The 26,158-nt window shown below is 44.8% G+C and overlaps 1 protein-coding gene across 3 annotated transcripts in view; it reads left to right on the forward strand.

Annotated features, from left to right (window-relative positions):
* Nucleotides 1-26,158, forward strand: part of RNF168 (ring finger protein 168) — a 110,103-nt gene that overhangs the window by 46,293 nt on the left and 37,652 nt on the right. For all 3 annotated transcript variants that reach the window (XM_069727881.1, XM_069727882.1, XM_069727884.1), the window contains 2 exons: nt 11,229-11,607; nt 13,836-13,912. In XM_069727881.1, coding sequence (XP_069583982.1) covers nt 11,295-11,607; nt 13,836-13,912 — 390 coding nt within the window. In that variant the 5' untranslated portion in view covers nt 11,229-11,294. The remainder of the gene's footprint in view (nt 1-11,228; nt 11,608-13,835; nt 13,913-26,158) is intronic.

Genomic DNA, 26,158 nt, shown 5'->3' on the forward strand with positions numbered 1-26,158 from the left:
AAGCAAGGGGAAACAGAAGGATATATCAATAGCTATTTGCCTTGGAAGAAAGTTATTAATCATGCGGAATATATAAACTACACATTTGGTTGTTAAATGTCGATAAAGCAACTTTGCTATCCATAAACCATCGAAATACTAATAAAAAAGCATTATATCTTTCCTTTTGTTTAAACCATGTGGAATTCTTGTTCCAAGTTTGAAGATCCACCAAGATTCCCTGTTTCTCAGGGTTACCTCAATGTCTCCTCCTCTGAATGGTTTATGAATTTTTTTCAATCGCATAAATTTTAAGTGACTCAAGATTAGATTGATGATGATTAATAAAGTGTTGTGAAACTTGTGATGTATTTCTATTGGCACTAATATTTTCAACATCATAAATATGTTCACGAATACGTGTTTTCAACCCCTTTACCCCCAAGGGTGGTTTGCACGTTAATGACCGGGCCAATTTTTACAATTCTGACCACTGTCCCTTTATGAGGTTATAACTCTGGAACGCTTCAATGGATCCTGGTGATTCTGACATTGTTTTCTCGTGACATATTGTACTTCATGACAATGGTAAAAATTCTTTGATAGTACCTGCGTTTATTTGTGAAAAAAAAGGAAATTTGGCGAAAATTATGAAAATTTCGCAATTTTCCAACTTTGAATTTTTATGCAATTAAATCACAGAGATATGTCACACAAAATACTTAATAAGTAACATTTCCCACATGTCTACTTTACATCAGCACAATTTTAGAACCAAAATTTTTTTTTGTTAGGGAGTTATAAGGGTTAAAAGTTAACCAGCAATTTCTCATTTCTACAACACCATTTTATTTTAGGGACCACATCTCATTTGAAGTCATTTTGAGGGGTCTATATGATAGAAAATACCCAAGTGTGACACCATTCTAAAAACTACACCCCTCAAGGTGCTCAAAACCATATTCAAGAAGTTTATTAACCCTTCTGGTGCTTCACATGAATTTTTTGAATGTTTAAATAAAAATGAACATTTAACTTTTTTTCACAAAAAATTTAATTCAGCTCCAATTTGTTTTATTTTACCAAGGGTAACAGGAGAAAATGGACCCCAAACATTGCTGTACAATTTGTCCTGAGTATGCCAATACCCCACATGTGGGGGTAAACCACTGTTTGGGCGCATGGCAGAGCTCGGAAGCGAAGGAGTGCCATTTGACTTTTCAATGCAAAAATGACTGGAATTGAGATGGGACGCCATGTTTCGTTTGGAGAGCCCCTGATGTGGCTAAACATTGAAACCCCCCACAAGTGACACCATTTTGGAAAGTAGACCCCCTAAGGAACTTATCTAGAGGTGTGGTGAGCACTTTGACCCACCAAGTGCTTCACAGAAGTTTATAATGTAGAACCGTAAAAATAAAAAATCATATTTTTTCACAAAAATTATCTTTTCGCCCCCAATTTTTTATTTTCCCAAGGGTAAGAGAAGAAATTGGACCCCAAAAGTTGTTGTACAATTTGTCCTGAGTACGCTGATAGCCCATATGTGGGGGTAAACCACTGTTTGGGCGGATGGGAGAGCTCGGAAGGGAAGGAGCGCCGTTTGACTTTTCAGTGCAAAATTGACAGGAATTGAGGTGGGACGTCATGTTGCGTTTGAAGAGCACTGATGTGCCTAAACATTGAAACCCCCCACAAGTGACACCATTTTGGAAAGTAGACCCCCTAAGGAACTTATCTAGAGGTGTGGTGAGCACTATGACCCACCAAGTGCTTCACAGAAGTTTATAATGGAGAGCCGTAAAAATAAAACAAAAATTTTTTCCCACAAAAATTATTTTTTAGCCCCCAGTTTTGTATTTTCCCGAGGGTAACAGGAGAAATTCGACCCAACAATTTGTTGTCCAATTTGTCCTGAGTGCGCTGATACCCCATATGTGGGGGGGGAACCACTGTTTGGGGGCATGGGAGGGCTCGGAAGGGAAGGAGCTCTATTTGGAATGAGGACTTAGATGGAATGGTCTGCAGGTGTCACATTGCATTTGCAGAGCCCCTAATGTACCTAAACAGTAGAAACCTCCCACAAGTGACACCATTTTGGAAACTAGACCCCCTAAGGAACTCATCTAGATGTGTAGTGATAGCTTTGAACCCCCAAGTGTTTCACTACAGTTTGTAACGCAGAGCCGTGAAAATTAAAAAAAAAATCTTTCCCCCCAAAATTATTTTTTAGCCCCCAGTTTTGTATTTTCCCGAGGGTAAGAGGAGAAATTCGACCCCAAAGGTTGTTGTCCAATTTGTCCTGAGTACGCTGATACCCCGTATGTTGGGGGAAACCACCGTTTGAGCGCATGGCAGAGCTCGGAAGGGAAGGAGCGCCATTTGGAATGCAGACTTAGATGGAATGGTCTGCAGACGTCACATTGCGTTTGCAGAACCCCTAATGTACCTAAACAGTAGAAACCCCCCACAAGTGACCCCATATTGGAAACTAGACCCCCAGGGAACTAATCTAGATGTGTTGTGAGAACTTTGAACCCCCAAGTGTTTCACTACAGTTTATAACGCAGAGCCGTGAAAATAAAAAATCTTTTTTTTTTCCACACAAAATATGTTTTAGCCCCGAGTTTTGTATTTTCCCAAGGGTAACAGGAGAAATTGGACCCCAAAAGTTGTTGTCCTATTTGTCCTGAGTACGCTGATACCCCATATGTTGGGGTAAACCCCTGTTTGGGCACACGGGAGACCTCGGAAGGGAAGAAGCACTGTTTTACTTTTTCAACGCAGAATTGGCTGGAATTGAGATCGGACACCATGTCGCGTTTGGAGAGCCCCTGATGTGCCTAAACAGTGGAAACCCCCCAATTATAACTGAAACCCTAATCCAAACACATCCCTAACCCTAATCCCAACAGTAACCCTAACCACACCTCTAACCCTGACACACCCCTAACCCTAATCCCAACCCTATTCCCAACCGTAAATGTAATCTAAACTGTAACTTTAGCCCCAACCCAAACTGTAACCCTAGCCCTAACCCTAACCCTAATGGGAAAATGGAAATAAATACATTTTTTTAATTTTTCCCTAACTAAGGGGGTGATGAAGGGGGGTTTGATTTACTTTTATAGCGGGTTTTTTTAGCGGATTTTTATGATTGGCAGCCGTCACACAATGAAAGACGCTTTTTATTGCAAAAAATATTTTTTGCGTTACCACATTTTGAGAGCTATAATTTTTCTATATTTTGGTCCAGAATCATGTGAGGTCTTGTTTTTTGCGGGACGAGTTGACGTTTTTATTGGTATCATTTTCGGGCACGTGACATTTTTTGATCGCTTTTTATTCCGATTTTTGTGAGGCAGAATGACCAAAAACCAGCTATTCATGAATTTCTTTTGGGGGAGGCGTTTATACCGTTCCGCGTTTGGTAAAATTGATAAAGCAGTTTTATTCTTCGGGTCAGTACGATTACAGCGACACCTCATTTATATCATTTTTTTATGTTTTGGCGCTTTTATACGATAAAAACTATTTTATAGAAAAAATAATTATTTTGGCATCGCTTTATTCTCAGGACTATAACTTTTTTATTTTTTTGCTGAGGATGCTGTATGGCGGCTCTTTTTTTGCGGGACAAGATGACGTTTTCAGCGGTACCATGGTTATTTATATCTGTCTTTTTGATCGCGTGTTATTCCACTTTTTGTTCGGCGGTATGATAATAAAGCGTTGTTTTTTGCCTCGTTTTTTTTTTTTTTTTTCTTACGGTGTTTACTGAAGGGGTTAACTAGTGGGCCAGTTTTATAGGTCGGGCCGTTACGGACGCAGCGATACTAAATATGTGTACTTTTATTGTTTTGTTTTTTTTATTTAGATAAAGAAATGTATTTATGGGAATAATATATATATTTTTTTTCATTATTTTGGAATATTTTTTTTTATTTTTTTTTTACACATTTGAAATTTTTTTTTTTTTACTTTTTTACTTTGTCTCAGGGGGGGACATCACAGATCAGTGATCTGACAGTTTGCAAAGCACTCTGTCAGATCACTGATCTGACATGCAGCGCTGCAGCCTTCACAGTGCCTGCTCTGAGCAGGCTCTGTGAAGCCACCTCCCTCCCTGCAGGACCCGGATCCGCGGCCATCTTGGATCCGGGGCTGGAGGAAGCAGGGAGGGAGGTGAGACCCTCGCAGCAACGCGATCACATCGCGTTGCTGCGGGGGGCTCAGGGAAGCCCGCAGGGAGCCCCCTCCCTGCGGGAAGCTTCCCTGTACCGCCGGCACATCGCGATCATCTTTGATCGCGGTGTGCCGGGGGTTAATGTGCCGGGGGCGGTCCGTGACCGCTCCTGGCACATAGTGCCGGATGTCAGCTGCGATAAACAGCTGACACCCGGCCGCGATCGGCGGCGCTCCCCCCGTGAGCGCCGCCGATCGCGCTGGACGTACTATCCCGTCCATGGTCATAGGGGCCCACCCCACATGGACGGGATAGTACGTCCGATGTCAGAAAGGGGTTAAAGACCGTATGGTACTCCCAACGTATTTAAGATGGCATGCCGTACATTCCATGATGTATACCACATTTTTGGTGTTACAATTCATAAAAATCTTGATGGAATAAACATTCTGGTCACTGGCATCAGTAAAATTACAACATTTCCCCGAAAATTTGCAGGTCTTACATGCCACCGCACCACATTTGTAAAAGCCTTTTGTGCTAAGCCAATGAGAAGGCTGTTCGGAATGGACATGAAGAGAGCTCGGTGATAAGCTAGAGCCTAAAGAAGGGGCTCTTCTAGACACAATTCTGTATCCGTTACTCAAAATTTGGGCTATGTCAGCATCTTCTTTGAGAATAGTCAAATTATTAATTAGTATTTTCCTAATTGCATTAAATTGATTACTATACTGGAAGACCACAGTGATTGGATTTTGAGGAGATAAACTTTGATTTGGTTTGCTACGAAAACGTGGTCGGCGAGCGACAATTTTTTCTGCTCTTTTTAAATGCCAATCACTGTAGCCTCTCTGCACAAGTCTTTCTTTTATGCCCTCGATCTCTTGGGAATAATCCTTTGATGTACTGCAATTACGTTTTGCTCTTACCATCTCCCCTACAGGGATACTTTTAATAGTATGTTTAGGATGGTGACTGTTTGCACGCAATATTGTATTTCCTGCTGTGGTTTTTCGAAAGGTGGAAGTAACAATAGGAGTGTTAGGTATACCCTTTAGTTTTAAATCTAGGAACTCTATACACATGTGATCTTGACGTGAAATAAATTTGAGATTGAATGGATTGCAGTTGAGATAGTTTAAGTCCTGTACGGTAGATACCTCAGAATTCCAGATAAATATCAAATCATCAATGTATCTACCGTACCATCGTATGCAATCTTTAAATGGGTTCTCATCATTATATATGTAAGATTCTTCCCACCAACTCATAACCAAATTGGCGATGGAAGGTGAGTATTTGGCACCCATTGAGACACCACTAATTTGCATGAAATATATTTGATTAAAGCAAAAAAAATGTAGTCATAAGAAATGAAATAACCTCTAAGACATAGGACTGAAGATCTGCGGAAAAATCGCTGTATTTTTGCATATGAAATTTAAGAGCGAATATCGCCACTTCATGTGGTATAGAGGTATATAACGAGGTGACGTCTGAAGTAATCCAAGAAAAATTTGGCTGCCATATTAACCCCTCCATGAAATTAAGTACATCGGTGATTCAAACCAGGGATTCAAGCTTGAGGAGGCTAATTTGCATATTCCAGGTGCCTTCTGGGAAAAGCGAAGTCTCCCTAAGCTAGAAGATCGTTGGGTACAGCCGGGACCAGCTGCTTGGAAAGCATCACCAAATTTTTGCCTGTAGGATATTATTGCAAGAGAGCTTGGCTGAGTAGATTACACAAGAAGGAAAACACACAGCAAGTCAGCAGGATCTAGGAGCAACATGGCAGATGTGACAACCTACATGGTGAGCTGCAGCATGTGCTACATGTTCACAGATCGACCAGAAGAAGAATCAAATTTCACCTGTCAGAAGTGTAGACTAGTGGCCCTTTTAGAAGAAAAGGTGCGGGGTCTGGAAGAAAGAATAGCAACTTTGAAACTCATCAAAGAGAATGAAGACTTTCTAGACAGAACAGAAGCATCTCTACTGGTCACAGAAGGTGAAAAAAAGTGTCAGAGGACCTCCAAAAGCAGATGAGTGGAAGCATGTGACCAAAAGAAGCAAGAAGACCATGGAGAAATCACCAACCACACAACTGAAGAACCGATATCAAATCTTTGTAGAGGATGAAGATGGCACACCTAAGGATGAAGCAATACCAGCAAGCAAAAAAGAAAAGGGCACACAGCAACAAGTGACAGCAAAAAGTACAGCCAAGAAGCAACGAAGAGTGGTGGTGGTGGGAGACTCACTACTGAGAGGCACAGAAGCAGCCATCTGCAGACCGGACATAACCGCAAGAGAAGTATGCTGCCTTCCAGGTGCGATGATCAAGGATGTGACCGATAGGATACCAAAGCTCTTCAGCTCCAAGGACGTCCACCCATTTCTTCTGATACATGTTGGCACCAATGACACGGCAAGGAAGGACCTACCGACAATCTGCAAAGACTTTGAAGAGTTGGGGAAGAAAGTAAAGGAACTGGATGCACAGGTAGTTTTTTCTTCTATCCTTCCAGTAGACGGGCATGGCACCAGGAGATGGAACAGGATCCTTGATGCAAACAACTGGCTAAGACGATGGTGCAGACAACAAGGATTCGGATTCCTGGACCATGGTGTGAATTACTGGTATGATGGACTCCTCGCCAGAGATGGACTACACCTCAACAAACCTGGGAAACACACATTCGCCAGAAGACTCGCTACACTCATCAGGAGGGCGTTAAACCAGAAGAAGAGGGGATGGGAAGAAAAACATTAGACTTGAACAAAGAAGACCCAGGAAAACATACTCAGATGGGAGGTAAGAACATTTCTAAAACAATCCACAGCGAGGAGATTGGAACAAAACAAAATCCTCTAAACTGCATGCTCGCAAACGCCAGAAGCCTGACAAACAAGATGGAAGAACTAGAAGCAGAAATATCTACAGGTAACTTTGACATAGTGGGAATAACCGAGACATGGTTAGATGAAAGCTATGACTGGGCAGTTAACTTACAGGGTTACAGTCTGTTTAGAAAGGATCGTAAAAATCGGAGAGGAGGAGGGGTTTGTCTCTATGTAAAGTCTTGTCTAAAGTCCACTTTAAGGGAGGATATTAGCGAAGGAAATGAGGATGTCGAGTCCATATGGGTCGAAATTCATGGAGGGAAAAATGGTAACAAAATTCTCATTGGGGTCTGTTACAAACCCCCAAATATAACAGAAACCATGGAAAGTCTACTTCTAAAGCAGATAGATGAAGCTGCAACCCATAATGAGGTCCTGGTTATGGGGGACTTTAACTACCCGGATATTAACTGGGAAACAGAAACCTGTGAAACCCATAAAGGCAACAGGTTTCTGCTAATAACCAAGAAAAATTATCTTTCACAATTGGTGCAGAATCCAACCAGAGGAGCAGCACTTTTAGACCTAATACTATCTAATAGACCTGACAGAATAACAAATCTGCAGGTGGTCGGGCATCTAGGAAATAGCGACCACAATATTGTACAGTTTCACCTGTCTTTCACTAGGGGGACTTGTCAGGGAGTCACAAAAACACTGAACTTTAGGAAGGCAAAGTTTGACCAGCTTAGAGATGCCCTTAATCTGGTAGACTGGGACAATATCCTCAGAAATAAGAATACAGATAATAAATGGGAAATGTTTAAGAACATCCTAAATAGGCAGTGTAAGCGGTTTACACCTTGTGGGAATAAAAGGGCAAGAAATAGGAAAAACCCAATGTGGCTAAACAAAGAAGTAAGACAGGCAATTAACAGTAAAAAGAAAGCATTTGCACTACTAAAGCAGGATGGCACCATTGAAGCTCTAAAAAACTATAGGGAGAAAAATACTTTAGCTAAAAAACTAATTAAAGCTGCCAAAAAGGAAACAGAGAAGCACATTGCTAAGGAGAGTAAAACTAATCCCAAACTGTTCTTCAACTATATCAATAGTAAAAGAATAAAAACTGAAAATGTAGGCCCCTTACAAAATAGTGAGGAAAGAATGGTTGTAGATGACGAGGAAAAAGCTAACATATTAAACACCTTCTTCTCCACGGTATTCACGGTGGAAAATGAAATGCTAGGTGAAATCCCAAGAAACAATGAAAACCCTATATTAAGGGTCACCAATCTAACCCAAGAAGAGGTGCGAAATCGGCTAATTAAGATTAAAATAGATAAATCTCCGGGTCCGGATGGCATACACCCACGAGTACTAAGTGAACTAAGTAATGTAATAGATAAACCATTATTTCTTATTTTTAGGGACTCTATAGCGACAGGATCTGTTCCGCAGGACTGGCGCATAGCAAATGTGGTGCCAATATTCAAAAAGGGCTCTAAAAGTGAACCTGGAAATTATAGGCCAGTAAGTCTAACCTCTATTGTTGGTAAAATATTTGAAGGGTTTCTGAGGGATGTTATTCTGGATTATCTCAATGAGAATAACTGTTTAACTCCATATCAGCATGGGTTTATGAGAAATCGCTCCTGTCAAACCAATCTAATCAGTTTTTATGAAGAGTTAAGCTATAGGCTGGACCACGGTGAGTCATTGGACGTGGTATATCTCGATTTTTCCAAAGCGTTTGATACCGTGCCGCACAAGAGGTTGGTACACAAAATGAGAATGCTTGGTCTGGGGGAAAATGTGTGTAAATGGGTTAGTAACTGGCTTAGTGATAGAAAGCAGAGGGTGGTTATAAATGGTATAGTCTCTAACTGGGTCGCTGTGACCAGTGGGGTACCGCAGGGGTCAGTATTGGGACCTGTTCTCTTCAACATATTCATTAATGATCTGGTAGAAGGTTTACACAGTAAAATATCGATATTTGCAGATGATACAAAACTATGTAAAGCAGTTAATACAAGAGAAGATAGTATTCTGCTACAGATGGATCTGGATAAGTTGGAAACTTGGGCTGAAAGGTGGCAGATGAGGTTTAACAATAATAAATGTAAGGTTATACACATGGGAAGAAGGAATCAATATCACCATTACACACTGAGTGGGAAACCACTGGGTAAATCTGACAGGGAGAAGGACTTGGGGATCCTAGTTAATGATAAACTTACCTGGAGCAGCCAGTGCCAGGCAGCAGCTGCCAAGGCAAACAGGATCATGGGGTGCATTAAAAGAGGTCTGGATACACATGATGAGAGCATTATACTGCCTCTGTACAAATCCCTAGTTAGACCGCACATGGAGTACTGTGTCCAGTTTTGGGCACCGGTGCTCATGAAGGATATAATGGAACTAGAGAGAGTACAAAGGAGGGCAACAAAATTAATAAAGGGGATGGGAGAACTACAATACCCAGATAGATTAGCGAAATTAGGATTATTTAGTCTAGAAAAAAGACGACTGAGGGGCGATCTAATAACCATGTATAAGTATATAAGGGGACAATACAAATATCTCGCTGAGGATCTGTTTATACCAAGGAAGGTGACGGGCACAAGGGGGCATTCTTTGCGTCTGGAGGAGAGAAGGTTTTTCCACCAACATAGAAGAGGATTCTTTACTGTTAGGGCAGTGAGAATCTGGAATTGCTTGCCTGAGGAGGTGGTGATGGCGAACTCAGTCGAAGGGTTCAAGAGAGGCCTGGATGTCTTCCTGGAGCAGAACAATATTGTATCATACAATTATTAGGTTCTGTAGAAGGACGTAGATCTGGGGATTTATTATGATGGAATATAGGCTGAACTGGATGGACAAATGTCTTTTTTCGGCCTTACTAACTGTTACTATGTTACTATGGTGCTATCCCTTAGATACCCAGGTGTTCTCTGGACGAGAGGCTGGAGGAGCAGGTCCAGCCACTCCCCCAGCCTCTCACCCAGAGACCCAATACCCGATACAATCGGCCTCATGGGTGGTGGATATTTATTTTTGTGGGTCTTAGGTAAGGCATACAGAATTGGAGTCACTGGATTAGCAACCCTGAGATAGTCACTTTCTTTTTTTATTGAAAAAACCCATACTGAACCCCTCATCTATAAGATTGTAGATTCTGTTTTGTATTTGTGCAGTGGGGTTAGCGGGCAGGCGTTTATACACAGTCAGATCTAAAAGCATATCGTTAACCCAGGTGATGTAATTAGCCTTATCCATTACAACAACGGACCCACCCTTGTCAGAGTTTTTAATGACAAGGTCATCATTGTTTTGTAGTTCCCGTAATGCCTTCTGTAACCTGGGTTGAAGATTACTACTGTGCAAGTGTTTGTCCCGCACACTTTCAGAAAGGCTCCTCAACTGAGATTATCCCAGCATACTTGTGTGCTAGTAGTGTCTTTGGCGCTGTCAAATAATATATATTTGAGTCCCCGCGGCTGTCGAACAGCTGGGAGACATGCAGGCACGGGACTTGAATATATTATTTGAGTACGACGAAGTCGCTCAGATAGCACCTGATCATGCTCGAATAACACCTTATCCAGGCACGTTCCCTCATTATTATTAGTTTATTGTGCCTACAGGGTATGGAATTGTTCATCTTTTCTAAGTATTTTGCCTTCCAATACTGATAAACTTACTGTAGGTGATCAGTGTCGTATCGCCATGGGTCTACACGGGGCTTCCCCAGGGCTCAGCAGTTATCCGCAGTTATGGCCGGATATAAGCGGTGTACAGCACAGCTCCAAACTTTGTATCGTGGCAATTCTTAGGTCCCAGTTATTCCATTACATGCCGAGCTGCGCTACCTGAGAACAGCCACTACACAGTGTGTGGCGCTGTAATGTTCCAGCTTTGTGCAGTGTTTACATTTGGACAGTACCAGAGCTGATCGGTGTGGGGTGTCCACCCATAGTGACCTGATATTGATAACCTACTTTAAGGCCTGTTTTAAAATGTCGTGTTCGGTGTTAGTACAGATCGGCTGCTGGTCTCTTGACCCGAATTTAACAGCCTACTAGACATTAGGTCTGGAGCGCTGAGGCCAGTCTGAGCATCATTCGCCATATTCGGCTCATGAAAAATGAATGTTGTGAAACTCAGTATTAAAAGTCTGTAAACCGCTTTAATACAAATCTGTTGCACTTATTTGTAGGTGTCATGCATTTCCATATTCCTGCACTCTTTGGTCTGCAGAAGATGATCGCTGTCTAAGTCCAGTATGCCGAAGAAAGAAAAGAACTGTCTGCCGCGATCTGAATGTATTTGTGGCATCTGTCGGGAGATACTTCTGGAGCCGGTGACTCTGCCATGCAGTCACACATTGTGCTACCCATGCTTCACGTCCACTGTAGAAAAAGCAAGTCTGTGCTGTCCATACTGCAGACAGCGAGTTTCCAACTGGGCACGAAAAAATGCACGATCCAAAACCCTGGTGAATAAGGAACTGTGGGAAATTATTCAGAGTCAGTACCCAGAGGAGTGCGAGCGCCGTGCCAGTGGTCAGGACACCTCCGAGAATGACTTTGAAGACGGTAAGAGAGTAAGAATAGAAAACGTAGTTAGGTTAGAGACCCAAGGATGAAGGAGGCCTGGCATTCCCTAATCCATGGTTATACTTTTTAGCTGCTCAGTGTCATCACCTAAGGGGATGGAAAGAGAAGTCACCAAAAGATTCAATAGGCATCATTATTCCAAATGTAGTTGGTGGGGGCTCGTTGGTGAGTAGTTTGGAGGCTGGGAAATTTAATAACCTTCCGAAGTTCCCTGCATTTTGTCTTGTCAGTAAAGTTAGGTCTGAAGTTAAATCAGAGAAGTAGAATTCTTCACCATTTATTCACCCATATGGAATAACGAATATCTCTCAGCACTTGATAAGCTGTTTGAAATTGGAGGCCTATGGGGCTTCAGTATGTATATCGGATAATCAGTAACGATACACTTAAAACATTGGAATGCCTGCAGGAGGAGACTCATCTTCCTGAAAGTAGTCAATGTATACATGTATAGAACGCTCAATGCAAGTTAAACAAGGCTGTGGTCCAGAAAGATATTATATTAGATTATATGCTCAACAAGGGTTACGGAGAGATCTCTTGCCTATATGACAATTTGCCATTAATCTTTTTTAAACAATTTATTGGAAAAGCAAAAGTTGGAGTTGGATCTGAAACACGATTGGTGGACTTTGGTTCTGGAAGCCGTTCCCAGCCTGTCACGAAAAGAACCTGTGTAAACCGATACTGATAAACAATACACAATGTGCCCATCAAGCACCTGTGCCCACACAGGAGATCATTTATAATAATCCCATGCAAAACCATAAATTAACCCCTACATAGAGAAAACTTGCATAAACGGGAGAAGTAAAGCGCCATAATCTTTATTTATACAAAAACATATGTAAAATCAAATCTTAACAATCTATGGGATACTCTGATGATGACAAACCTGCGGCACAGAAGGCACGTACGCCGAAACGCGCGTAGGGGTGGTGGCGCCGCAGGTTTGAGGTAAATATGCTGTATCATTGGGTATAACTCCCTTAATATCTTCCCCTGTGCTATTGCTGGATGCTTCTCACCAGTTTAGTGTATCAGATTCCATATTGGATTCGCTATGCACATGTGTCATGATTATTTAAGGGTAATGGTAAAATTTTATGCAAGTTTATAGCCCCTGACCTGTGGCTCCCTCATCATCATCAGAGTATCCCATAGATTGTTAGGATTTGATTTTACATATGTTTTTGTATAAATAAAGATTATTGCGCTTTACTTCTCCCGTTTATGCAAGTTTTTTCTATGTAGGGGTTACTAAATGAACCTGGTAGACTCCACAGTTATGTCATACAGAGTATTGCCCGTACTGTATCGGGGAAGAAGCTGAGATATTTCACATGTTATGGTCCTGCCTGTAGTTATATACATTTTGGACTGTGGTCCTTAACCTCATAGAGCTTGTATATGAATGTACAGTGGAAAAAGACCCCCTTGTATGCATTTTGGGATATGTTGAGTGGATGAGGTGGTGAAAATTTCCATTGCGGTTAGGAAAATTTAGGACCGTGGAGTATGTAAACCGAACCTACGACTCCCGTCTCCAACTCCCCAGCACTGGTCACTACTGAGCAATGGACATAAAGTGCAGCACAGATTCATCTCCACTAAAAGCCCAGATCCTTAGATCAGGAACTGAACAGACATTTATTAGACATTTCATTCCTTCCCCAAATTCTTACAAAAAATTTTACTTCACATCCTGCATTGTTCTACTGTACCACTTTATGATATATTTTAGGAGTCAGTCAGTCCATTTTATATGGACTCAGACTCCATGACTCTGACTTGACTCTGAGCCCTGAAAATAATTGCTTAAAATTGGATCTTGGCATAGCCTCAATCCCGCTGGGAATATGTCACATATGTAGAATCTCTTATTCTGGTTGAAAAAGGGGTCTACTCCAGAAGGAATAGGAATGCATATTTTGACAATCTTTGGTCTCCCTGGGTGGCTGGCAGCTGTTAATCATTGTTCGCTAATGAGTACTATATATTTATAATTTTATATAGGTTCAGGTCAAGTAAGAATGGTGTTTGAAAGGGGGTCAGGTTTGGGGTTTAAATGTTCTGATTTGGAAATCCTGTCGTATATTCTAAAATGTCTTAAAATTAATAAAACTTGCCTGATTAAATAGGTTAGGAAACATAAATGTCTATCCATATTCAGGATGATTAATGCCACTCTTGTTTTTCGACTTTAGGCTTGGCGTCTTATCCAGCACATCTTATCTGTAAACCTGGAGAAATACGGAAAGAATATGAGGCTGAAATTAGCAAGGTTGGAGCTGTCTGTTTCTGGTGCTAAAAAATCCTTTGTCATGCATATGTTTTGTTTGGAACAATAGTTTGAGAATCCTCTGTTTCCAGTGAGGCACAAACCATCTGGACATTACAGGGGCTGTCTGGTCTCAGAACAAATGTCTGCATCATGACAGTGTGCAGTGTCACGATTCCAGAGCATTCCCTGTGCGTGGACGTTCACATGACCCCATGTATGTGACATGCATACTAGCGGTCATGTGGCGACTAGACCTCATGTCACAGGGACATCGCCCCACACAGGGATAACTCAGGAATTGTGACACAGTGCACATTGCACACTGTTCCATTTTGCCTGGCTGCTGTCCCAATGAAGGAATTCAGATTTATTTTTTCTAAGACTAAACGATTCCTTTGACAATGTATTATTATTATAGCGCCATTTATTCCATGGCACTTTACATGTGAAAAGGGGTATACATAATAAAAAAAAGTACAATCATGAACTATCCAGCGCGGTGTTCTGCTGCAATTGTAACCTGAAATGGTCAATGGCATGCATAATTGAGCAATATAGTGGCCAGTGGGCCACATCCCAGCCCTTTGGAAATATCTGTCCAGTCCACTGACTGGGACAGCCAAAGAGCTTGACACAGTAGTGTACTACACACCATGCTGCCAGCCCTCTGCTTGATATCTCGATGAGATACAGTGGGGAAAAGCAATAAAAAATAATGCTGTCTGTAATTTTTATCACAGGTAAATTTCAACTATGAAAGAATCTTAAAAAAAAAAAAAAAAAAATCCAATCACATTGTGTGATTTTTAAACCCCTTCCCGACCCATGACGCCACGTAGGCGTCATGAAAGTCGGTGCCAATCCGACCCATGACGCCTATGTGGCGTCATGGAAAGATCGCGTCCCTGCAGATCGGGTGAAAGGGTTAACTCCAATTTCACCCGATCTGCAGGGACAGGGGGAGTGGTAGTACAGCCCAGGGGGGGTGGCTTCACCCCCCCCCCGTGGCTACGATCGCTCTGATTGGCTGTTGAAAGTGAAACTGCCAATCAGAGCGATTTTGTAATATTTCACCTATTAAAACTGGTGAAATGTTACAATCTAGTCATGGCCGATGCTGCAATATCATCGGCCATGGCTGGAAACACTGGTCTGCACCACCCCACCCCACCGATCGCCCCGCCCCCCCAAGCCACCGATCGCCCCCCCCCCAAGCCACCGATCGCCCCCCCCCCCCAAGCCACCGATCAGTCCTTTACACTGCTCCGCTCCCCTCCGTGCTCTTGTCCGTTCCCCCCCGTGCTCCAATTCCACCCTCCTGCACTCCGATCCACCCCCCCTGCACTCCGATCCACCCCCCTCCCTGCACTCCAATCCACCCCCCTCCCTGCACTCCGATCCACCCCCCGGTGCTCCGATTCACCCCCCCGTTGCTCTGATCCACCCCCCCACCTGCTCCGATCCACCCCCCCCCCACCGTGCTCCGATCCATCTCCCCCCGCGCTCCGATCCACTCCTTCCCCCCCCACCCCATCATAGTTACCGAGCCTCCCGGGGTCCGTCCGTCTTCTCCATGGGCGCCGCCATCTTCCAAAATGGCGGGCGCATGCGCAGATCGGCCGGCAGATTCGTTTCAAGTGCATTTTGATCACTGTGATAAAACCTTTCACAGTGATCAAAATAAAAAAAATACTAAATGACCCCCCCCCCCCCCCCCTCCTTTGTCACCCCCATAGGTAGGGACAATAATAAAATAAAGAATTTTTTTTTTCCTTCTTCCACTAAGGGTTAGGGTTTCGGTATGTGCACACGTATTCTGGTCCTCTGCGGATTTTTTCGCAGCGGATTTGATAAATCCGCAGTGCTAAATCGCTGCGGATTTATCACGGATTTACCGCGGTTTTTCTGCGCATTTCGCTGCGGTTTTACAACTGCTCCAATAGAAAAATTGGAGCAGTTGTAAAACCGCTGCAGAATCCGCAGAAAGAAGTGACATGCTGCGGAATGTAAACCGCTGCGTTTCCGTGCAGTTTTTCTGCAGCATGTGTACAGCGATTTTTGTTTCCCATAGGTTTACATTGAACTGTAAACTCATGGGAAACTGCTGCGGATCCGCAGCGTTTTCCGCAGTGTGTGCACATACCTTTAGAATTAGGCTATGTGCACACGGTGCGGATTTGGCTGCAGATCCGCAGCGGATTGGCCGCTGCGGATTCGCAGCAGTGTTCCATCAGGTTTACAGTACCACGTAAACCTATGGAAAACCAAATCCGCTGTGCCCATGGTGCGGAAAATACCGCGCGGAAACGCTGAGTTGTATTTTCCGCAGCATGCCAATTCTTTGTGCGGATTCCGCAGCGTTTTACACCTGTTCCTCAATAGGAATCCGCAGGTGAAATCTGCACAAAAAACACTGGAAATCGGGCGTGGCCTGACTGAGCTGGAGAACAGATGTGCGGCTGAGGAGAAAGAAAGGCTCCTTTTTACCTCTTTAGAAAAGGGATTCAAACACCTGAAGGTCCATAACACCACAATAGACTGTGGGAGAACCCCAGAGTCTGGGATTTATTAACCCCTTAGCGACCGCCGATACGCCTTTTAACGGCGGCCGCTAAGGGTACTTAAACCACAGCGCCGTTAATTAACGGCGCTGTGGAAAAAGTAAATAGCGCCCCCCAGAGTCGGATTTTCTCCAGGGTCTCGGCTGCCGGGGGTAGCCGAGACCCCAGAGAACATGATTCGGGGTTTTTTTAACCCACCCCGCATTTGCGATCGCCGGTAATTAACCGTTTACCGGCGATCGCAAAAAAAACAAAAACGCGATCTCTTTTTAATTTCTCTATCCTCCGATCGGAGGATAGAGAAAAGGGGTCCCAGGTAGCCCCCCAATACTTACCTATCTCCCCCGATGCTCCTCGTGGCTCCCGGTGGGCGCCGCCATCTTGAAAATGGCGGGCGCAGTGCGCCCGCCGGCCGGCCCCGCGAGAATCTTTGGGGTCTCGGCTGCCGGGGGTAGCCGAGACCCCAAAGAGCATGATCGGGGGTCGGTTTTAGCGACCCCTGTTTTGCGATCGCCGGTAATTAACTGTTTACCGGCGACCGCAAAAAAAAAAAAAAAGCAAAGTGTAATTCTCTGTCCTCTGATGTGATCGCACATCAGAGGACAGAGAAATAGGGGGATTCGGGGACCCTATCATACTCACCTGTGTCCCTGGATCCTCCTGCTGCTCCTCCTGGCCGCCGGCATCTTCTGGGCAAAAGAAAATGGCGGGCGCATGCGCAGTGCGCCCGCCATCTGTCTCCATCTGCCGGCCGGCAAGAGAAGAGCAGTTGGGGCTAAAATTAGGGCTAGGGGTAGGGCTAGGGTTAGGGGTAGGGTTAGGGGTAGGGCTAGGGCTAAATTTAGGGTTAGGGTTGGGGCTAAATTTAGGGTTAGGGTTGGGGCTAAATTTAGGGTTAGGCTTCTTTCACACTTACGTCGGTACGGGGCCGTCGCAATGCATCGGCCCGACATACCGACGCACGTTGTGAAAATTGTGCACAACGTGGGCAGCGGATGTAGTTTTTCAACGTATCTGCTGCCCAATCTATGTCCTGGGGAGGAGGGGGCGGAGTTACGGCCACTCATGCGCGGTCAGAAATGGGGGATGCGACGTACAAAAAAACGTTACATTGAACTTTTTTTGTGCTGACGGTCCGCCAAAACACTGATCCAGTGCACTACGGACGCGACGTGTGGCCATCCATCACGATCCGTCGGCAATACAAGTCTATGGGCAAAAAACGCATCCTGCGGGCACATTTGCAGGATCCGTTTCTTGTCCAAAATGACGGATTGCGACGAATGCCAAACGACGCAAGTGTGAAAGTAGCCTTAGGGCTAGGGTTAGGGTTGGGGCTAAAGTTAGGGTTAGAGTTGGGATTAGGGTTAGGGTTGGCATTAGGGTTACGCTTGGGATTAGGGTTAGGGTTGTGATTAGGGGTGTATTGGGATTAGGGTTAGGTTTGAGGTTAGTGTTGAGATTAGGATTAGGGGTGTGTTGGATTTAGGCTATGTTCACACCTTGCGTCGGGTCCCTGCGGGTTCTCCCGCAGCGGATTTGATAAATCTGCAGGGCAAAACAACTGCGGTTCTCCCTGCAGATTTATCGCGGTTTGTTCCGCGTTTTCCGCTGCGGGTTTCCGCCTATACTATTGATGCTGCATATGCAGCAATATGCAGCATCAATAGTAATGTTAAAAATAATAAAAATTGGTTATACTCACCCTCTGATGTCCGGATCTCCTGGGCGCTGCACCCGGCGGTCCGGTTCCTAAGATGCTGTGGGAGAAGGACCCTTCGTGACGTCACGGTCATGTGACCGCGAAGTCACCGCAGGTCCTGGTCGCACAGCAACTCTGACCGGACAGCCGCGTGCAGCGCCCAGGAGCTCCGGACATCAGAGGGTGAGTATAACCAGATTTTTTATTTTTTACTCCAAATATGGTTCCCAGGGCCTGGAGGAGAGTCTCCTCTCCTCCACCCCGGGTACCACCCGCACATTATCCGCTTACTTCCCGCAACGTGGGCACAGCCCCATGCGGGAAGTAAGCGGTTCAATGTATTCCTATGGGTGCAGAATCGCAGCGATTCTGCACAAAGAAGTGACATGCTGCGGGTTGTAAACCGCTGCGTTCCCGCGCGGTTTTTCCCGCAGCATGTGCACAGCGGTTTGCGGTTTCCATAGGGTTTACATGTTACTGTAAACGCTATGGAAACTGCTGCGGACCCGCAGCATCAAAATCGCGGCGGTTCCGCGGTAAAAACCGCTAAGTGTGAATATAGCCTTAGGGTTTTGATTAGGGTTATGGTTAGGGTTGACATTAGGGTTGTTTTGGGGTAAGGGTTGGGATTATCGTTAGGGTTAGTGATTAGGATTATGGATCGGGTTGGGATTAGGGTTAGGGGTGTGTTGGAGTTGGGTTGGAGCTAGAATTGGGGGGTTTCCACTGTTTAGGTACATCAGGGGGTCTCCAAACACGACAGCCAATTTTGCGCTCAAAAAGTCAAATGGTGCTCCCTCCCTTCTGAGCTCTGCCGTGCGCCCAAACAGTGGGTTACCCCCACATATTTGGCATCAGCATACTCGGGATAAATTGGACAACAACTTCTGGGGTCCAATTTCTCTTGTTACCCTTGTGAAAATAAAAACTTGGGGGCTACAAAATCCTTTTTTGTGGAAAAATATATATATATATTTTTTTATGACTCTGCATTCTAAACTTCTGTGAAGCACTTGGGCATTCAAAGTTCTCACCACACATCTATATAAGTTCCTTGGGGGGTCTAGTTTCCAAAATGGGGTCACTTGTGGGGGGTTACTACAGTTTAGGTACATCAGGGGCTCTGCAATCGCAACATAATGCCCACAGACCATTCTATCAAAGTCTGCATTCCAAAAAGGCGCTCCTTCCCTTCCGACCTCTGCCCAAACAGTGGTTTACCCCCACATATGGTGCATCAGCGTACTCGGGATAAATTGTGCAACAACTATTGCAGTCCAATTTCTCCTGTTACCCTTGTGAAAATAAAAACTTGGGGGCTACAATATCTTTTTTGTGGAAAAAAAAAAATATTTTTTTTTTTTCACGGCTCTACATTATAAACTTCTGTGAAGCACATGGGGGTTCAAAGTACTCACCACACATCTAGATAAGTTCCTTAAGGGGTCTAGTTTCCAAAATGGGGTCACTTGTGGGGGATTTCTACTGTTTAGGCACATCAGGGGCTCTCCAAACGCGACATGGCGTCCAATCTCAATTCCAGCCAATTATACATTGAAAAAGTAAAACGGCGCTCCTTCTCTTCCAAGCTCTGCGGTGCGCCCAAACAGTGGTTTACCCCCACATATTGGGTATCAGCGTACTCAGGAGAAATTGCACAACAACTTTTGTGGTCTAATTTCTCCTGTTACCCTTGTGAAAATAAGAATTTGTGGGCGAAAAGATCATTTTTGTGTAAACAAAAGCGATTTTTTATTTTCACGGCTCTACGTTATAAACTTCTGTGAAGCACTTGGGGGTTCAAAGTGCTCACCACACATCTAGATAAGTTCCTTAAGGGGTCTAGTTTCCAAAATAGTGTCACTTGTGGGGGGTTTCCACTTTTTAGGCACATCAGGGGCTCTCTAAACGTGACATGGCGTCCGATCTCAATTCCAGCCAATTCTACATTGAAAAAGTCAAACGGCGCTCCTTCACTTCTAAGTTCTGCGGTGCGCCCAAAAAGTGGTTTACCCCCACATATGGGGTATTGGCGTATTCAGGAGAAATTGCATAACAAAATTTATGGTTACATTTCTGTTTTTACACTTGTGAAAATAAAAAAAAATGGTTCTGAATTAAGATGTTTGCAAAAAAAGTTAAATGTTCATTTTTTCCTTCCACATTGTTTCAGTTCCTGTGAAGCACGTAAAGGGTTAATAAACTTCTTGAATGTGGTTTTGAGAACCTTGAGGGGTGTAGTTTTTAGAATGGTGTCACACTTCATTATTTTCTATCATATAGACCCCTCAAAATGACTTCAAATGTGATGTGGTCCCTAAAAAAAAATGGTGTTGTAAAAATGAGAAATTGCTGGTCAACTTTTAACCCTTATAACTCCCTAACAAAAAAAAATTTTGTTTCCAAAATTGTGCTGATGTAAAGTAGGCATGTGGGAAATGTTATTTATTAACTATTTTTCGTGATATATCTCTCTGATTTAAGGGCATAAAAATACAAAGTTTGAAAATTGCAAAATTTTAAAAATTTTCGCCATATTTCCGTTTTTTTCATAAATAATCGCAAGTAATATCGAAGAAATGTTACCACTAACATGAAGTACAATATGTCACGAAAAAACAATCTCCGAATCAGCGGGATCCATTGAAGCGTTCCAGAGTTATAACCTCATAAAGTGACAGTGGTCAGAATTGCAAAAATTGGCCCGGTCATTAACCCCTTCCTGACCTTTGACGCCACGTAGGCGTCATGAAAGTCGGTGCCAATCCGACCCATGACGCCTATGTGGCGTCATGGAAAGATCGCGTCCCTGCAGATCGGGTGAAAGGGTTAACTCCCATTTTACCCGATCTGCAGGGACAGGGGGAGTGGTAGTTTAGCCCAGGGGGGGTGGCTTCACCCCCCCGTGGCTACGATCGCTCTGATTGGCTGTTGAAAGTGAAACTGCCAATCAGAGCGATTTGTAATATTTCACCTATTATAACTGGTGAAATATTACAATCCAGCCATGGCCGATGCTGCAATATCATCGGCCATGGCTGGAAACACTAATGTGCACCCACCCCACCGATCGCCCCCCCAGCCCTCCGATCTGTCCGGTACACTGCTCCGGCTCCCCTCCGTCCTGTGCTCCGCTCCCCCCGTGCTCTTGTCCGCTCCCCCCGTGCTCCAATCACCCTCCCTGTGCTCCGTTCCACCCCCCCCCCCCATGCTCCGATTCCCCCCCCCCCACACCCCCGTGCTCCCCCCCCACCCCGTCATACCTACCGATCCTGCCGGGGTCCGTCCGTCTTCTCCCCGGGCGCCGCCATCTTCCAAAATGGCGGGCGCATGCGCAGTTCGCCCGCCGAATCTGCCGGCCGGCAGATTCGTTCCAAAGTGCATTTTGATCACTGAGATAGATTATATCTCAGTGATCAAAATAAAAAAAATAATAAATGACCCCCCCCCCCCCCCCTCCCCTTTGTCACCCTCATAGGTAGGGACAATAAAAAAATAAATAATTTTTTTTTTTCCACTAATGTTAGAATAGGGTTAGGGCTAGGGTTAGGGTTAGGGCCAGGGTTAGGGCTAGGGCTAGGGTTACGGTATGTGCACACGTATTCTGGTCCTCTGCGGATTTTTCCGCTGCGGATATGATAAATCCGCAGTGCTAAACTGCTGCGGATTTATGGCGGATTTACCGCGTTTTTTCTGCGCATTTCACTGCGGTTTTACAACAGCGATTTTCTATTAGAGCAGTTGTAAAACCGCTGCGGAATCCGCACAAAGAAGTGACATGCTGCGGAATGTAAACCGCTGCGTTTCCGTGCAGTTTTTCCGCAGCATGTGTACAGCGATTTTTGTTTCCCATATGTTTACATTGAACTGTAAACTCATGGGAAACTGCTGCGGATCCGCAGCGTTTTCCGCAGCGTGTGCACATACCTTTAGAATTAGGCTATGTGCACACAGTGCGGATTTGGCTGCGGATCCGCAGCAGTGTTCCATCAGGTGTACAGTACCATGTAAACATATGGAAACCAAATCCGCTGTGCCCATGGTGCGGAAAATACCGCGCGGAAACGCTGCGTTGTATTTTCCGCAGCATGTCAATTCTTTGTGCAGATTCCGCAGCGGTTTACACCTGTTCCTCAATAGGAATCCGCAGGTGAAATCCGCACAAAAAACACTGGAAATCGGCGGAAAATCCGCAGGTAAAACGCAGTGCCTTTTACCCGCGGATTTTTCAAAAATGATGCTGAAAAATCTCACACGAATCCGCAACGTGGGCACATAGCCTTAGGGTTAGGGTTGGAATTAGGGTTGTGGTTAGGGGTGTGATTAGGGTTATGGCTACAGTTGGGATTAGGGTTAGGGGTGTGTTGGGGTTAGTGTTGGAGGTAGAATTGAGGGGTTACCACTGTTTAGGCACATCAGGGGTCTCCAAACGCAACATGGCGCCACCATTGATTCCAGCCAATCTCGTATTCAAAAAGTCAAATGGTGCTCCCTCAATTCCGAGCCCCGACGTGTGCCCAAACAGTGGTTTACCCCCACATATGGGGTACCAGCATACTCAGAATAAACTGCGCAACAATTACTGGGGTCCAATTTCTCCTGTTACCCTTGTGAAAATAAAAAAATGCTTGCTAAAACATCATTTTTTGAGGAAAGAAAAATGATTTTTTATTTTCACGGCTCTGCGTTATAAACGTCTGTGAAGCACTTGGGGGTTCAAAGTGCTCACCACATATCTAGATAAGTTCCTTGGGGGGTCTAGTTTCTAAAATGGGGTCACCTGTGGGGGGTTTCTACTGTTTAGGCACACCAGGGGCTCTGCAAACGCAACGTGACGCCCGCAGACCATTCCATCAAAGTCTGCATTTCAAGTCACTACTTCCCTTCTGAGCCCCGACGTGTGCCCAAACAGTGGTTTACCCCCACATATGGGGTATCAGCGTACTCAGGAGAAACTGAACAACAACTTTTGGGGTCCAATTTCTCCTGTAACCCTTGGGAAAATAAAAAATTGCAGGCTAAAAGATCATTTTTGAGAAAATAATTTTTTTTTTTTATTTTCATGTCTCTGCGTTATAAACTTCTGTGAAGCACTTGGGGGTTCAAAGTCCTCACCACACATCTAGATTAGTTCCTTTGGTGGACTAGTTTCCAAAATGGGGTCATTTCTGGGGGATCTCCAATGTTTAGGCACACAGGGGCTCTCCAAACGTGACATGGTGTCCGCTAATGATTGGAGCTAATTTTCCATTTAAAAAGCCAAATGGCGTGCCTTCCCTTCCGAGCCCTGCCGTGCGCCCAAACAGTGGTTTACCCCCACATATGGGGTATCAGCGTACTCAGGACAAACTGGACAACAACATTTGGGGTCCAATTTCTCCTATTACCCTTGGCAAAATAGGAAATTCCAGGCTAAAAAATCATTTTTGAGAAAAGAAAAATAATTTTTTATTTTCATGGCTCTGCGTTATAAACTTCTGTGAAGCACCTGGGGGTTTAAAGTGCTCAATATGCATCTAAATAAGTTTCTTGGGGGGTCTAGTTTCCAAAATGGGGTCACATGTGGGGGAGCTCCAATGTTTAGGCACACAGGGGCTCTCCAAACGCGACATGGTGTCCGCTAACAATTGGAGCTAATTTTCCATTCAAAAAGTCAAATGGCGCGCCTTCCCTTCCGAGCTCTGCCGAGTGCCCAAACAGTGGTTTACCCCCACATATGAGGTATCGGCGTACTCGGGAGAAATTGCCCAACAAATTTTATGATCCATTTTATCCTATTGCCCATGTGAAAATGAAAAAAATGAGGCTAAAAGAATTTTTTTGTGAAAAAAAAAGTACTTTTTCATTTTTACGGATCAATTTGTGAAGCACCTGGGGGTTCAAAGTGCTCACTATGCATCTAGATAAGTTCCTTGGGGCGTCTAGTTTCCAAAATGGGGTCACTTGTGGGGGAGCTCCAATTTTTAGGCACACGGGGGCTCTCCAAACGTGACATGGTGTCCGCTAAAGAGTGGAGCCAATTTTTGATTCAAAAAGTCAAATGGCGCTCCTTCCCTTCCAAGCCCTGTCGTGCGCCCAAACAGTGGTTTACCCCCACATATGAGGTATCAGCGTACTCAGGACAAATTGGACAACAACTTTCGTGGTTCAGTTTCTCCTTTTACCATTGGGAAAATAAAAAAAATTGTTGCTAAAAGATAATTTTTCCCGTCTCCCATGACAGCACACCTGAGAGAGGGACCCGCCCAGTCGGGACAGGAAACCTACCGAAACAAAAGGGCGGTACCTCTCCCTCGCTTCAGTTGGGTTTCCAGTCCTGATGGGAATCCTTGTGCTGAATCACGGCGGTATTTTTTTATTTTTATCGTGCTTGATTGAAGATCCTCTTACCCACTCCCGTCCCGGCACTTGAAGCGCAGGCAGAACGCCTGTGTGTCGGCCTTCGGGTTGCTGGTAGCGCCGTCCGCAGATCCCTCGGGCTCTTGCGTACGCGCCGGCGTCGGTCCAGCGCAGTCCGGATCTCTGGAGCCATTCTGCGGCTGCCACGCCGCTCTCTCCCCCTCTGCTGGGCGACTTACGGTGCGCGGCTGGCGTGCGGCAACAGAGCACGCTGGGAATGGGCGTGCCTGCTTGACGTCAGAGAGGCACGCCGGATCCAAGATGGCGGCGCCCATGGAGTGAGACGCCGGTGATAATGTAAGCTTTCCGGCGGTGTTTTTTTGAGGGGGAGAGGAGCGACAATAGTTACCGGAAGAGGCGGGGAGCGCTGTGGAAAGACCCCTTATTAAGGGGGTGGCTGCACTAGATCGCTGCTCATTTCCATACAGTTTCCAGAGATGGAGGGTATGGAGCAGCAGCAGCAGCAGCTATTACAGCAGCAACAGCAGCAGCAGTAAGAGCCCTTATCAGGCGATACATCTGCTCATCATCATGCGAAAAAAAATAGCCGTTCAAGTGGAAGGAGCAGCAATCGTCCTAGTCGGACATCTCAGGACTCTTCAGCATCCAGGAGGAATGTTCCCCGTGCTCCCAGTCCGCCTCGGAATCCGGTACCCTTTATGGTCAGCGGGTGGTGAGTGATCTACGTGAATGTCACTCTGGTGGTAATGGGCTACATTTTCTGTTTGCTTGGCAGGCGCCGAGGAAGGCTAGCTCCAAGACAAAGAATAAAGAATGTGCCCTTTGTAAAGTCCCATTGGCAGTTCAATGGCAGAAAAGTCTTTGTATAGATTGTATTCAAAAGACTATCCAGGAAGAGACCCCTGACTTTGCCTCTAGTCTTAGAGCAATAATCAGAGCCGAAGTACAAGACTCTGTTAAAGCAGCCCTTAAAAAAAAGGGTAGTAAACACCCTGAACCAGTTTCGGTTTCTGAAGTGTCTCCTTCTGATGAGGAAGGTCAGGTGGAACCGTTATCTCCCTGCTCCTCTTCTCCTAAGTCCTCTGACTCCTCTTCTGATAGTGATGTGGGAGGCCGTCCGTGCTTTCTTACTGAGAACACGGACAAGATAGTAAAAGCCGTTAGAGCTTCAATGGGCCTTAAGGATGAGAAAGCGGCCAAGTCCCTGGAGGACATAATGTTTTGTGGTTTAGAGGAAAAGAGGAAACGTACCTTTCCCGTCAATTCTAGAATAAAAGCCCTTATAGAAAAAGAGTGGAAGAAACCAGAAAAATCGTGTAACCTTCCAAAGGCTTCTAAAAGACGTTACCCCTTTGAGGATAAAGATTCAGAGACTTGGGATAAGGTTCCAAAAATCGATGGTGCGGTTGCTAGATCATCTAAAAAGTTATCCCTTCCCTTAGAAGATTCTGGTGTATTAAGGGATCCCTTAGATAAAAAAGCAGATGGGTTCCTAAGACACACCTGGGAAGCAACTGCAGGAGGCTTGAAACCAGCAATCGCGGGAACCTGTGTCTCTCGCTCCCTTATTGTCTGGTTGCAACAGATAGAGGAGCAACTGAAGTCGAAGGCCCCGAGAGATGA

This window comes from Ranitomeya imitator, chromosome 5, assembly GCF_032444005.1.
Source record: "Ranitomeya imitator isolate aRanImi1 chromosome 5, aRanImi1.pri, whole genome shotgun sequence".
Taxonomy (NCBI): domain Eukaryota; kingdom Metazoa; phylum Chordata; class Amphibia; order Anura; family Dendrobatidae; genus Ranitomeya; species Ranitomeya imitator.